Source organism: Halichoerus grypus, chromosome 5 (genome assembly GCF_964656455.1).
Source record: "Halichoerus grypus chromosome 5, mHalGry1.hap1.1, whole genome shotgun sequence".
Classification (NCBI taxonomy): domain Eukaryota; kingdom Metazoa; phylum Chordata; class Mammalia; order Carnivora; family Phocidae; genus Halichoerus; species Halichoerus grypus.
In genome coordinates, this window is record NC_135716.1 from 90,478,703 (window position 1) to 90,493,958 (window position 15,256).

At 35.6% G+C, this 15,256-nt stretch overlaps 1 protein-coding gene across 3 annotated transcripts in view; it reads right to left on the reverse strand.

Moving 5' to 3' along the window:
* Positions 1 to 15,256, reverse strand: part of MAN1A2 (mannosidase alpha class 1A member 2) — a 251,056-nt gene that overhangs the window by 154,053 nt on the left and 81,747 nt on the right. For all 3 annotated transcript variants that reach the window (XM_036071039.2, XM_036071037.2, XM_036071038.2), the window contains exons 2-3: positions 13,205 to 13,460; positions 6,818 to 6,914 (exon numbers count right to left, since the gene is read on the reverse strand). In XM_036071039.2, coding sequence (XP_035926932.1) covers positions 6,818 to 6,914; positions 13,205 to 13,460 — 353 coding nt within the window. The remainder of the gene's footprint in view (positions 1 to 6,817; positions 6,915 to 13,204; positions 13,461 to 15,256) is intronic.

The following is a 15,256-nucleotide window of genomic DNA, read 5'->3' on the forward strand; positions in this document are numbered from 1 at the left end:
ATATAGATGGCCAGCAGACACATGAAAGGATGCTTAACATCACTTATCATCAGGGAAATGAAAACAAACCACTATGAGATTATCACCTCACACCTATCAGAATGTTAAAACCAAAGACACAATAAATAACAAGAGCTGGCAAGGATGTGGAGAAAAAGGAACCCTCAAGTACCATTAGTGGGAATACAAGCTGGTACAGACAACTGTAGAAAACAGTATGAAGGTTCCTCAAAAAATTAAAAATAGAATTACTATATGATCCAGTAATTCCACTACTGGCTATTTACCTAAAGAAAATGAAAACAAATTTAAAAAGATAAATGCACCCCTATGTTTACTGCAGCATTGTTGATAATAGCCAAGACAGGGAAGCAACCCAAGTATCCACTGACAGATAAGTGGATAAAAAAAAGATGTGGTATACATATACAATAGACTATCACTCAGCCATAAAAAAAGAATAAGATCTTGCCATCTGCAACAACATGGATGGATCTAGACGATATAATGCTAAGTGAAATAAGTAAGCCAGAGAAAGACAAATACCGTATTATTTCACTCCTATGTGGAAATTAAGAAACAGAACAAACGAACATGGGGGAAAGAAAAAAAGAGGTAAACCAAGAAACAAACTCTTAACTATAGAGAATAACTGATGGTTACAAAGGGGAGTTTGGTGGGGGGTGGGTGAAATAGGTGAAGAGGATTAAGAGTACCCTTATAACGACGAGCACTGAATAATGTAGAGAATTTCTGTATCATTATATTGTACACTTAAAACTAGTATAACACTCTATGTTGGTATTACTTGAATAAAAAAAAAATAAAGTGAACCACGATAAATTATTTTAAAAGATCAATGAAACCAAGCTTCTAGCAGGACTGACAAAGAAAAAGAAAAAGAAAAAACATGAATTACTAATATTAGGAATTAAAAGGGATTATCACTACAGCTGCCACAAACAATCAAAAGATAACAAGGCAATCCTCCAAACACTCTACACACATAAAAGCAATAGCTAAGCTGAAACGAACCAATTCCTCAAAAAACACAAACTACCAAAATTTAGAACCCAAAACTAAAGAACCCTGGGTTAAGGGTGCTGGCTCCCAATGCAGTCAAAAACCCATGTGTAATTTTTGAATCCCCCAAAATTTAACCACAAATTGCCTACTGTTTACTAGCAGCCTTACTGATAACAAAGAGTTGATTAACACGTATTTTGTATATGTATTATAAACTATATTCTTACAATAAAGTATGCTAGAAAAAATGTTATTAATAAATCATAAGAGGCTACATGCACCCCAATTGTTTATAGCCCAACTATAGGAGAGAGCCCAAATGTCCATCAACAGTTGAATGGATAAATAAGTTATATATACATATATATGTATACTATGTATACACACACATGCGCGCGCGCACACGCGCGCACCATAGAATATTACTCAGCCATCAAAAAGAGTGAAATCCTGCCATTTGCAATAAGGTGGATGGAGCTAGAGTGTATTATGCTAAGCAAAATAAGTCAGTCACAGTAAGACAAATACCATATGATTTCACTCATGTGGAATTTAAGAAACAAAACAGATGAATATATGGGAAGGGGAAAAAAAGTAAAAAGAGAGAGGGAAAAAAACTGTAAAAGACTCTTAATGATAGGGGTGCCTGGGTGGTTCAGTCAGTTAGGCATCTGCCTTCAGCTCAGGTCATGATCCCAGGGTCCTGGGATCGAGCCCAGCATAGGGCTCCCGGCTCAGTGGGGAGCCTGCTTCTCCCTCTCTCCCCTGTTCATGCTCTATCTCTTGCTATCTCTCTCTCAAATAAATAAATAAAATCTTAAAAAAAAAAAAAAAAAAAGACTCTTAATGATAGAGAACAATCTAAGAGTTGATGAAGGGAGGTGGGTGGGGGAATGGGCTAGAGATGGGTGATGGGTATTAAGGAGGGCACTTGTGATGAGCACTGGGTGTTGTATGTAAGTGATGAATCACTGAATTCTACTCATGAAACCAATATTGCACTGTATGTTAGCTAACTAGAATTTAAATAAAAATTTGAAAAAAATCATAAGAGAATATATACTACTATACTGTATTTATCAAAAAAAACTCACATATAAGTGGACCCATGCAGTTCACAACCGTATTGTTCAAGAGTCAATTGTAGATAAATTGATTGGTCCTTACTACTAGAGAAACGGAATTTACAGATTAAAAACCTCCCAGAAAAAAAATCTCCAGATGCCAATGGCTTCACTGGTGAATTTTACCAACACTAAAGAAGAAAATAAAATCAATGTTAAACTATCTCTTCCAGAAATATGAAGAGCAGAGAACACTTCCAAATTCATTTTATGAGGCCAGCATTATCCTGGTATCAAAACAAGACAAAGATAATGCAAAATATAAATGCAAAAATCCTTGACAAAATATTAGAAGTCAAAACCCAGTTAAGCTGGAAATAGCAAAAAGAATTTACACAAACACATGTAGATACATACATAGACACATACTGAAAATAAAAGCATACTTCAAAAACCACTGCAAAGTTATAACACTCTTTTCCAAATCAAAATTCTTTCTTTTAAATACAAAGAGACCTATCCATAATAAAACTTTTTATTCTCCAGAATGTCTAAGTAAAAAGAATTCATTCCATGAATCACTGTTGGAATAATTAATACCAGTGCTAATTTACGTCCAGCAACATTTCCTTCTTTGCACTCACTAGCTCCAGGAGTCTGCCTTAACTGGGTAAAACCAAAGGAATATATGCCACCCACCTGGGAACAGCATTTGGTTCGAGGATGGGCACAAAAGCCAATTAGAAACAAGAAACAATGAGTCTTTCAATGAAGTTTCTAAGAAACCAAAGTACTCCCTTCTCTACAGTGTTCTCTTTTCTACAAATGTGGTAATACGAACATATAAAGCTTCGAGCTGAGGCAGCCATCCTGCTAAGGAGCCAGTCTGAAGATACCAACACACAGAGGAAAACAGGAAAGACATAGAGAAAAAGCTTAGCTGGACTCCAATCTATGATAGGACTTCACTAAGCTGATTAAATTTCTTTTAGTTTAAGCCATTTTGAAATGGGTTTTCTGTTATCTGCACATAAAGAATCATATAATGCCAAGGGCTAACTATTAGAAGTCAGAGGAACACTGATTTCAGTTACCATTTAAAGGATTTTTTCATAATTAAAGCTAATAAAATGGAAAAGAACACATTTTAAGTTGTTTTCCATATAATCTCAAATACTGCAAGTTTCAATACTCACCTGTATGTTCCTGTATGTTCAATACCAGCCTATATGTTCTGTAATAGAGGCCAGACTTTTAAACTTAAAGTTCCTTTCAACTCTAAGATTCTGATTCTGTAAAGGCAAACTGAATTTGGGATGTCAAATGAGACACTCAGAACTATCAGCCATTGGTTAGACTTCTGTTTAAACAACGAAAAAGTAAAAAAAAAAAAAAAAGACTTTTTTTTTTTTAAGCTTCCAAATCATACTCACTAGCAAGAATATGAGATGCAAAAAAGAACAGAATAAGTGGGAAACAAAGTCTTGAGCTTTGTTTATTAATCCTTTAATAAACTAATATCTAAAAATATAAAACAAAATAAACAATAAAGGATCCATCCCTAGTTAGCTTATTTGGAGGGAAAAAATTATAACCACTGAAAAATTTTAATAAAAGATACAAGCACCTAATTGTGATTACTGAAAATTCTATAGATTGCATTTGCACTTTTTCTACCATTTCACTAGAATTTTCTTCTCACAATGGATTTTTTCCTGTGTTCTGCTATTAATGTTTTTCTGTCCTTAGAGTCTACTGAAACAGTGTGGAATGGTGGTTAGAAAAAGGGACCTTGACACTAGACAGCTGGGATTCAAATCTTGGCTCCATCATTCACTAACTGGGTGACTTTGGGCAAGATAGTTAACCCTAACTGTGCTTCAATTTCCTCATCTGTAAAATGGAAACAGTAACCACAGCACCTGCCTCTTAGGGTTGTTTTGAATGCAAAATAAATTCATTCACATACATCTCTAAAACCAGCCCTCAGTATATAGTACATTTATTACTTTGCTTGCGCTGCTATAATGAAATATATAGACTAGGAGGCTTAAACAACAGAAATTTATTTTCTCATAGTTCTGGAGACTGTAAAAGTCCAAATCAAGGTTCCAGATTTTGGTGAAGGCTTGTAGACATCCATCTTCCTACTATGTCCTCATAGGACCTTTTCTTGGTGCATGTGCATGGGCAGAGCAAGCTCTAGTGTCTCTTCCTCTTCTCTTAAGGGCTCCAGCCCTATCAGATTAGGGCCCCACACTTATGACCTCATTTATTAACTCCTACTCTATCTACATATATAATGACTTAGGGGTTAGAGCTTCAACATATACATTTATGGGGGACACAATTCAGTCCACAGCAATATGAACTATACAAATACTATTGAAGTTTCTATTAATGTCCATAAGACTATTGTTCTAAAGGAAAATAGTCTTATTCATAAACCAAATTACAGAATCCCTAACGTTACTGATCTCTTGCCAGATTGGTTGCAAAGAAGGTAAAACTTTTTGTTGATATGTACTTAATTGCTTTCATTTACATGATGATCCCTCTGAAATGGAGGACCACTGGCAAAACCTTGCCTCTGTACCTCGTTAACTCAGAATAAAAGGGCTTATTTTGTAAAGTCTCCCTTTCCAACTCTAACTTCCTTTAACCTTTAGGATCTCACAGATAACTCTCAGTTTACCCACAAAATCAACTTAAATGCTCTAATAACCAGCTGGCAAGAACTCACCTGACAATAATTTGAACCTGCCATGCCCCAGTCCTCATTTACCAACCTAACCAAAGAGTGATCTACAAAGTTTACATCTGAAGAAGTCTGACAAAATTACCACAAATTAGAACCACCTTTCATTAAAAAAAAAAAAAAGCTATTTTTTTGTTTGTTTTTTTTTTTAAAGATTTTTTTTATTTATTCATTTGAGACACAGAGATACAGAGAGAGAGCATGAGCAGGGAGAGAGGCAGAGGGAGAAGGAGAAGCAGGCTCCCTGCTGAGCCAGGAGCCCGATGTGGGCTTGATCCCAGGACCCTGGAATCATGACCTGAGCCGAAGGCAGATGTTTAACCATCTGAGCCACCCAGGCATCCCAAAGCTATTGTTTTTAAATAGAAAAAAAATTAAGTCAAAACTTCTCCATTAGGATTCTAACAAAACATTCAGTTAAGAAAGAAATACCCCTTTTGCTCGCTAAAATAGTTACCTAAAAACTCATTTATATTCTGAATTTAAATTCAGCAAACAACTCTTCCTTAGACAGTCACTGCAATGATTAAATGAAATAATGTATGTTATTTACCTACTACCTTCCCTAGGACCCATACCTCTTTGATAAATGTTAATATAGTAGATGTTCTGAGAAATAAGGTTTAAAAAAACTAGTAGAAAATTAACATCCAACTCTTATTTTCAGTACACATTTATACTCCAATCCTTTAAAAAGACTCACAAGTTTACCACTGAGTTTAATATAAAGAAATATTTACTTGAAAAGAGGATCTAATTTTAATTAACCATTAAATATAAATTTTCCTGCACTAATGTCTCATAATGGGGCATCCACAAAGCAATGGGAACTTTTCTATCTGTAACCTCTACTGAGGAAACATGCTTTATTTCATTAAGTGATAGACACTAACTTAAATATTGTATTAAAAGATCTCTAGTGTCTTTGATTACCTAAAGGAAAATTATTCCTCCATCCCAACATCTCTCAAACCTGGGAGAAATGATCTTTTCAGTCACTTTATTTTTTACAAAAAATAACCAAGCAATAAACAGATTATAAGAGAAATCAAGTATTAGAAAAATTCTTCCAAATATCACAAAGAAAAATGTTATTAAGATTACTGTGGTGGCACATTATAATTAGTAAAGATAACTACATTACATAAAGCTAGTATGTGTGCCTTCCTACCCCATTAGTATTTTCTTGCCTTCACCTATCATTACTTAAAAGATATTCATCACATCAAGAAAAATTGAGAATGGGGGAAAGAGGTGAAGTCGATAAAGAACAGCTTGATAATTCTCAAGATTTGTCCTTGGGTTAAGTAAAAGTTAAGTAAATTAACTTACTTTTTTAAACTGAGCTTAACAAGTGGAGTGAACTCAGGAGAGGTAAAAAGTTAGAGCAAACTAAAGGTGAACACAGCTCTTCCCCAGACCTCCATCCACAAACACACATTAATCCTTCCCTTGGAACTGTGAATGTACAACATAACCCACTCACCTTACCAACCAAATCACCCTGGGCATGTTACTTTTTTATGTATACATAGCACTACTGCTTTCTTTTGCATCCCCTCCTCCTCTATAATATGAGCAGTATCAGAACTATGTTTGAAGAAAAATTACAAATAGGTACTGGACTTCCCTGATACTAAAGAAAAAAGAATGCAGAAAAAGCTTCAAAATACTCAGATAAATGACTATAGCATCTGTGTGTGTGTGTGTTTGTGTGTGTGTGTGTGTGTGTGTATTAGAAAATCTACCACATCATCTGTATATTCCAAAGCAACTATCACTAAATCTTGACTGAAACTTGCAAAAAAAAAGAAACAAAGTACATGTTATATATACACTTATTATAATTCAAATTTTGTTACATAGAAATACTCAGGTTTTATAAAGTACTTAAAAAGTTAGATTCTGTTTTAAAGATGGAGGTAGAAAACGGATATAGTAGTGGATGTATAATAAGAAGTAAACTTACCAAATATATTAGTGGAGTGCCCTTTCCTTGCAATAGGTCTGAGTTCATTATGTCCCCATCCATATATCCTATAATTATCCCAGGCATGTTTCATCATCTGAGAAAGGAAAAATTATAATCCATCAATTTACATTACTCACAGACTGTTATTTCATCTATCTAGATCATCTATCACTATAGCCTTACCCATTCTCCTGTATCTCCTACATTAGGATACTATTCTATTAACATTTGTACCAGTGTGATAACACACATAACCATGTTTAACCTCAGTCTACACAACAGAAGAAAAAAAACTTGGCCTGCAGGCTATATTTTGCCAACCCCTGACCTAAACAAAGTGACTAGGTAGGTGTGATTCAAGTAGCAGCAATCAAGTCCCTTTATGCATAGATGAAGGGACTCTCAATTTGCAATTTCAAGGTCTATGTAATATATCATCTTGGAGCTGATGGGGGCTAACACTCCCCCAACATGGAGAAACTAAACAACGAAAGGACAGAGGTGCGTATTATTAACAACAACATCTAAGATGTGGTCTTAGCCAAGCCAAGCTTGACGCCCTACTTTAGAGCCACTAAGCTAATAAATATTTTTTATATCAACTAGTTTGAACTGCACTTCTTACAACCCAAGGAGCTCCAAGCTACACAAAAGCGGAGTATTTAATTATGTAACAGTTGAATTATTTAATAGTGGACTGTGGTATATCAAAAATCTATTCAATTAACAGTATACCATTCATTAAAATATTCCTCAACTTGTTTTTTTGCAGTTTGCATTATTCAGACACCAAAACCAGACAAAAAGACATTACAAGGAAACTGAAAACCAATATACCTCAAAAACACAGATTCAAAATTCCTTAACAAAAATTAGTAATAGAGAGAGGATACTGCATAATGATCAAGTACAGTTTAATGTAGGAATAGAAGATTAATTTAACATTCAAACACCAATCAATATAATTCAGAATAATATAAAGGGGAAAACATCATACAACCATTTTTATAGAGGTAGACAAAGCACCTGACAAGATTCAATACCCATTCATGATAAAAACCCTCAGTAAACTACAAGTAAACATCTAAAACCTAAAAAAGGGGATCTTCAAAAAACCTACAGCTAACATCATACTTAATGGCAAAAGATTAAATGCTTAACCCCTAAAGTTGAGATCAAGTATGTCCATTCTCACCACCTATTTTCAACAATGTACTGGAAGTCCTAGCCAGTGTAATGATACAAAAAAAGAAATAAAAGGCATAAAAATCAAAAAGGAAAAGTACCTCTATTCACATTACTATGTATAAGGAGAATCCTAAGCAATCTAAAAAAGAAAACTCCACAAGAATTAGTAAATGATTTCATTAAAGTAACAGGGAAACAAGTTCAGAAAACTAAAATCAAATATATTTCCATATGCTAGTAATAAACAATAGAAATGGAAATTAAAAAATAATTCCATTTATATTAGCTTCAAAAACATGAAATATTTCAGAATAAATTAATATGTACAAGAATTATATACTGAGAAATATAAAACACTGCTGAGAAATTAAAGAAAACCTAAGTAAGTGGAAACATGTAACATGTTCATGGAACACTGAATATTGTTAATAATTCTTCCCAATTCATCTACAGATTCAGTAAAATCCCAAACTCCAGCAACCTTGTATTTTCATAAAGAAGCTAATTCTAGAAAGGCAAAGGACCCAGAAACGCCAGAACAATTTTTAAAAAGAACAAAGCTGGAGGATTTAACCTGATGTCATAGCTTACTGTAAGTTAAAATATTCAATACAGTGTCCTATTGGCATTAAGGGTTATGGAATAGGTATGAGTCCAGAAAGAGGCTCAACACCTACTGATTTTGTCATTTGATTTTGAATAAAAGTGCCAAGGTAATTCAATAAGAAAAGGATAATCTTTTCAACAAATGATGCTGAAACAACTAGAAAGCCCTATGGGCAAAAACTGAAGCACAGCCCTTACTTCAGACAATAAACAAAAAATTAACTGGCACAGATCACAGACTGAAATGTCAAAATTAAAACTAAATCATGTGCCCACACACATACTTGTACACAACTGTTCATAGCAACTTTATTCATTATAGCCAAAAACTGGAACAAATGTTGAACAAGTGTTCAACAGGTGAATAAATAAAACAAGTTATGGTATACCCATACAATGGAATACTATTAAGAAAAAAATTACCTTTGTGTGCAATCCACATAGATGAATCTCAAAAAAATTATGCTGAGCAAAAGCCCAGAAACAAAATATCACACACTTTTATACTTTATGATTCCATTTGACTAAAGCTCTGAAAAAGACAAACTTCATCTATAATGACTAAAAGTAGATCAGTGGTTGCCTGGGACCAAGGAATCGGGTGGACTGACCAGAGTGGGACACAAGAAAAACGTTTGAGATTATAAACATCTTGATAATAGTTGTTATGCAGGTATGTACATCTGTCAAAACCCATCAATAAGCAGTACTCTTAAAATAGGTACATTTTATTTTATACATATCATGTCTCAAAAAGCTCAATTTTTTTTAAAGATTTTATTTATTTGGCAGAGAGAGAGAGAGTGAGCACAAGCAGGGGGAGCGGCAGGCAGAGAGAAAGGGAGAAGCAGGCTCCCAGCTGAGCAGAGAGCCCTACATGGGACTCGATCCCAGGACCCTGGGATCAGGACATGACCTGGGCTAAAGGCAGCTGTTTAACTGACTAAGCCACCCAGGCACCCTTCACCTGTTCCTCTATTTATCACTATATCTTGAAATGGAGTTTATAGTGCTATTTCTTGATTTTTAAAAAAAGGTTTAGGTATGTACTATATTCCCCTATAGTTCAGATAATTTAGCTCTTTTATACCACCACCTCCACATAACACTTCCCCACATATATTTCCCTGCCCCACATCCTCCCACTGCAATTAACAACAAGTTTTTCTTATAATTATTACATTACTTCAGGCAACTTTTGTTTTTCCTGCTTTTAATTACTTGTCTGAGGGCTTGGGTCTTTTTGTTTACTTAGGTTTTTAATGTAACAATTCTGAATTTACTTCCAAATTGTACTTGAGCTTCAAAAACTTGTCTCAGTATAATCAAACACATCAGATAAACTATCAGTTCCATTTTATCCTGATACAAACTTCCTGAAGCTATCCCTCCTGCTCTAACCTCAACTTCTGTTCTCTCTGCCTGAAGCACAGCAGTCACCCTGCTGAGTCCCTTATTCAGAGTCCTGAGAATGCCCTTCCTTTCTCTCTCTAGTGACAGATCCCTTGTTGCCAAAATCTCTTCTCTTCCTATTTTTGTGCTGAAGCATAGTTTCCAGTAGCAATCTGAGAAAATGACTAAATTTACCCTCAGATTTGATTCACAATTTGGCTGAATATATAATTCTTTCTAAGCCATTGCTCCACTCTCTTCCAGTTTCCAATATTATCGTTGAGGAATCTGAGGTGCCATTATATACAATCCCATCTTTTGAGTGGAAACTTTTTTTTCCTCTGTAAATTTTTAGGCTCGTTTTTGAATGCCTGTTTTTCTAAAATTTCAGGAGTCTTTTTTTTTCCTATTTTTTTTTTTTTTGCACTCATTGTTGGGAGGTTTTTTTCAATCTGTAAACTCACATTCTTTAGGTTTAGCCAATTTTCTTAAATTGACTTCTTCTCTATTTTCCTCATCTAATCACTTGTTAGATGTTCCTGACTGATCTTACTTTGTTTGCTCATCTCTTTGTTCTACTGAGAGATTTGCTCAATTTTATCTTCCAACTCTTCTACTGAATTTTAAAATTCTATCGTATTTTTTAATTTCTAAGAGCTCCTTCATATTCTGCAAATGTTCCTTTTCATAGCTTACTGTTCTCATTTTATGAGTTCCATTTTTTGTCACTCCAATGATGTTAATTCTTTTTTGTTATTTTTTTGTCCCCCCTGTATTGTTTCTGTATTCTCTGAGTTCCTGAATTCTTCATCTGTTTTGCTGTGAGAAACTTTCCTGAAACACCTGGTCATCTTTGGTTTGTTCTTCACATGAGAGGGAAGCACTTACAAGATAATTAAATGCTGCCAGTGAATGAGCAAAACTTGAGTTGAGCCTCATCTTAGGGAGCACAGGTGAAACCGAGGGGTTTTCACTGAGGAACAGTGAAGGTCTTTTCTCTTGGGCCAGTCCCTCTGGAGAGAAGTCCTCCCATCTTCCACTTATTGAATATAAAAACCTGGCTGCAAGAACTCTGAGAGCTTAGCAGGAGAAAGTGGTCTCAATATTCAGAACACTTTTCACTTAATTCCCTCCACCCTAACCACCTTTTTTGTGTTTTCCCTCAGCCATAACTGGTTTTCCCCAAATCCAGACCTCCTCTAATTTATCCCTCCAAAAGTACACTTTAGTCTTCTTTTGGGGAAGGGAAGACAGCAGCTAGGATGCCTAAGCTGGAGAACTGGGGATGTAGGAGTTAAGAGCACTTTTTAAAATTTTCAAATAATCCCTTTCCAACTTCATTTTATACCCCTGCCTTCAGAAGTAAACAATGTCTCTAATTCTTCAAACTTTCAGGTATCCTTCAGTTCACATCACCTTGCCTCTTGTTAGTTTCTTCCCCTATGAGCTTAAGTTTCAACTTTCTCTGCGTGCTAAGCCAGTGACCATAATGTTTAATAGGAGCCTATACAGGAGGCCTTAATATGTTTCGTGTTGACTTGTAAGAACACTGGATATTATGGTGTGCTCTAAAGGGTTAACTCACCAGGTCTGGGTTGTCCAAATCCTATACATCCCAAAAAAAGATTTGGCCTGTGCCAGACTCCTGGAAAATAACCACTAAATCTTATTATCCTGCCTTTTGGAGTATCTTCGTTTAAGTGTAGCCTTGGGCCACGTCAGACAGTTTACCCATACAATGTGATTTATGGTGGGGGCCTTGGGCCACATGGTATCAGCCTGACCTTTAGAGGTGTTGGAGAACTAAGGTCAGCCACGCCTACATAATGAACCTCAAATAAAAACCCTGGACACCAGGGCTCGGGTTAACTTCCCTGGTTGGTGATACTTCCTTACCACACATCACTTCTGGGAGAGTCCACTGGAAGAGGACAGCTAGAAACTTGCATCTGGTGTCTCCTGGACTCCGTCATATGGGCCTTTTCTATTACTAATTTTAATCCGAATGCTACTGCTGTAATAAACCAAAACCATGAATACAACAGCTTTGCCAAATCACTGAGGCTGTGGGTGGTCTTGGGAGTCCCCTAAACACACACTGTTACTTGAATTATTATGTACATAAGAAGGTATTTCAATAAATTCTAATGACATCTAAAAAAATAGCAGGTCAGTCATCTCAAAAAAAAAAAAAAAATCTATCAATGTTTTCCCAATACGGTCCAAAGAAAGTGCCTTTAGCAGCCAGCACATAAAAGAGACTCCAGAGCTGAGGTACCATCAGAGTACAGCTCTATTTTGATTCCATCAAGGTCAAGGTCTCACAATAATTCATAAGGCCAAGCTTAAAGTACCTGCTAAATCTTTCATATTCATTACTAGAATATATCCAAGTAGATATTTAACTATTTGAACTAAACTTCTGTCTTATTTTATGATACACAATCCTTTTGAAACATTGCTGATACTGTTACAACCTGACAAAATCTTTTTCTTCACAGGCGGTACAACAGGCAAACTCTACCAAGGATCAGCAGTTCTAACTAATAAAACTTAACTGTAATATTCACTAAATTCCGCCTACCCCCCCCCCCCCCCCCCCCCGCCCCGACACACACACGCTCTGGCATTCTCTTTATCTCCAAGTAATTCCTAGAATAACAAATTGAAAGACTTCAGAAACTAAACAATTTAAAGAATGCGGAGGTCAATTGTTCCCCATTCTTCAATCCTTTGAGACTCTGGAAGATATCTGCAGTATGGGTCAAGGGTTTCATGACCTATTCTTTAAAAGATGGCAGATATAATGCTAATTCTTCAGAGGCATGTTTATGAGGAGATTTGCATAGTATCTAGCAGAGTCCCTTGTAACTAAACACTTCAGAAATTTCTTATTCAATGATAAATTATTTACAGATCTATTCTACATTATTTATAAAATGTTGAATATCAAAAGCTCTCTCAACAGTGGTATAATGATCCAAACAACATTATATCAAAATTTTAAGTGTCCAATAATGATACTATAATCCATATTAAGAAAGTTCGAGCCCTTATTGCCAACTTGGAATCTGAACTATGACCATGACCCCAAAACAAACAAGAACAAAGTATGACACCATAGATGATACAAATGCATATATATTTAAATCCAGTCAAACACCATAACCACTCTACATCATAAATCTGTTTTATTACCTCTTTAATTTTTTCCCTTTTCTTTCTTATGTCATTATCTTCTGGGTCTCCACCATTTATTCCTATTAGATTTGGTATAGGGACTGGCGGCAGTGGCTTCTTCTCTTTTGTCTTCATCTCTTGGACTACCTTATTTTTCTCTGTCTGAATTTCTGCTCGAATTTCCTCCCTCGACTTTTTTAATTTTTCTTTTGCTTCTTCCAGGGCCTTCTCATGATCAGCTCGAATTTTATTTCTCAAACGTTCCTCTTCTTCCCTATAAGAGGAGAATAAAAAAAGACTGGTAAGAATGATCCTTAAGAACCTCAATCTTTGAACATAAAATTTAAAGTTTCCTCCACCAAACCCTAATAGATGTTTTCTACTCCGGCCATTAAAAGGTAAGGATGATCTGTGAGAGAGACTCAGATCTATCTGCCCAAATAGGATAAATATAACTTGGTATGAGCCCTGGATGCTGAAGACCAAACACTTTACAAGGTGGAAGAAGAGGGAACCAAGAAAGAAAGTTATAATTGCAGGACCCAGTGACAACAGATAAAAGAGCAATCAGTAACTTATCAGAAGACAAATGAAAAAGAAGAGGGGGAAAGAAAAGGGAGAGGGAAAGAGAAAGCAACCAGAGAGAAAACTTGATGGGGGAAAGAAAATTAAAAATAGAATTAAGTATGGGGAGGGTACAAAAATATAAATATAGGGTCAAGGAAAGAGATAAGTGGAAAAGAGAAGAGCTAGGGAAATTTTTCATTTATTATATAGTACATGATATGCTTCTAAAACTTTTACATTTTGAAAATACTATAGATCTCAAAACACAACAATTCCCAACTGCTGTGGGAATTGTTTAAGAGAGCTCTCTTGAACCCTTGTTAAAAATACAGATTCCAATTCAGTAGGTCTGTATGAAACCCATGACTGTGTATTATGAAGAGCTCCTCTGATGAATTCTGGTATGCACACAGGTTTGGACACCACTACCACAGTGGACACCTACTGGGTTTTCTACCCCGGCCTACTTTTGTTTTGTTTTTTTTTCCGGCCTACTTTTGTGAGAGCTCAATCTTCTCTCCACTTCTACCCCAATCCACGTGAATGAATACAGGAGTGGTAGTTACTATTTTCCACATCAGCCAATGATGACTGCTCTAAGGGTAAATATCTAACTCAGTAGTCACCAGAGTCACCTTTTCAGAAATTTAATTCAAACTCTGCAGACAGCTGGACCTATAACATTGCTGGTGGGAAAAGAAAATGGTACAGCCACTCTGGAAAAGGTCAGCAGTTTCTTAAGAAATTCAACATGCAACTATCACAAAATTCAGCAACTGCACTGGACATTTATCCTGGAGGAGTGAAGACTTACATTCACACAAAAACCTATACATAAGCCCATCACAAAAGGACAAGTACTGTATGATTCCACTTCAATGAGATACTTAGGATAACCAAAATCCATAGAAAGTAGAATGGTGGTTGCCAGAGGATGGGGGAAGAAAGGGAAATGGGAAGTTATTGTTTAATGGGTAGAGTTTCAGTTTTGCAAGAAGAAGAGTTCTGGAGATGGTTACACAAACAATATGAGTGTATTTAATATCAATGCACTGTACACTTAAAAATAGTTAAAGTGATAAATGTTATATGTATTTTACCACAATTTCTAAAAATTGGAGGAAAAATCCCATACAAAAATGTTTATAACAACTTTACCCATAATAGGCAAAAACTGGAAACAACCCAGGGGTCCTTCAACAAGTAAATAAACAAACCACTGTTTATACTGTGGTCTAGCCACACTATGGAATACTACTAGCAATAAAAAGAAACTATTCATACACACTTGAATGAATTTCAAAGGTATTACTATGTGAGTGAAAGAAGCCAATCTCAAAAGGTTACATTCCACATTATTCTTTACGTGACATTCTCAAAAAAACAAAAATATAAGGATGGTGAGTAGATCAGTGGTTGCCAGGAGTTATGGATGGGGGGGGTTAACTATAAAGGAATAACACACGAGAATTTCGGGGGGATGAAAGCATTGTTATGTAACCT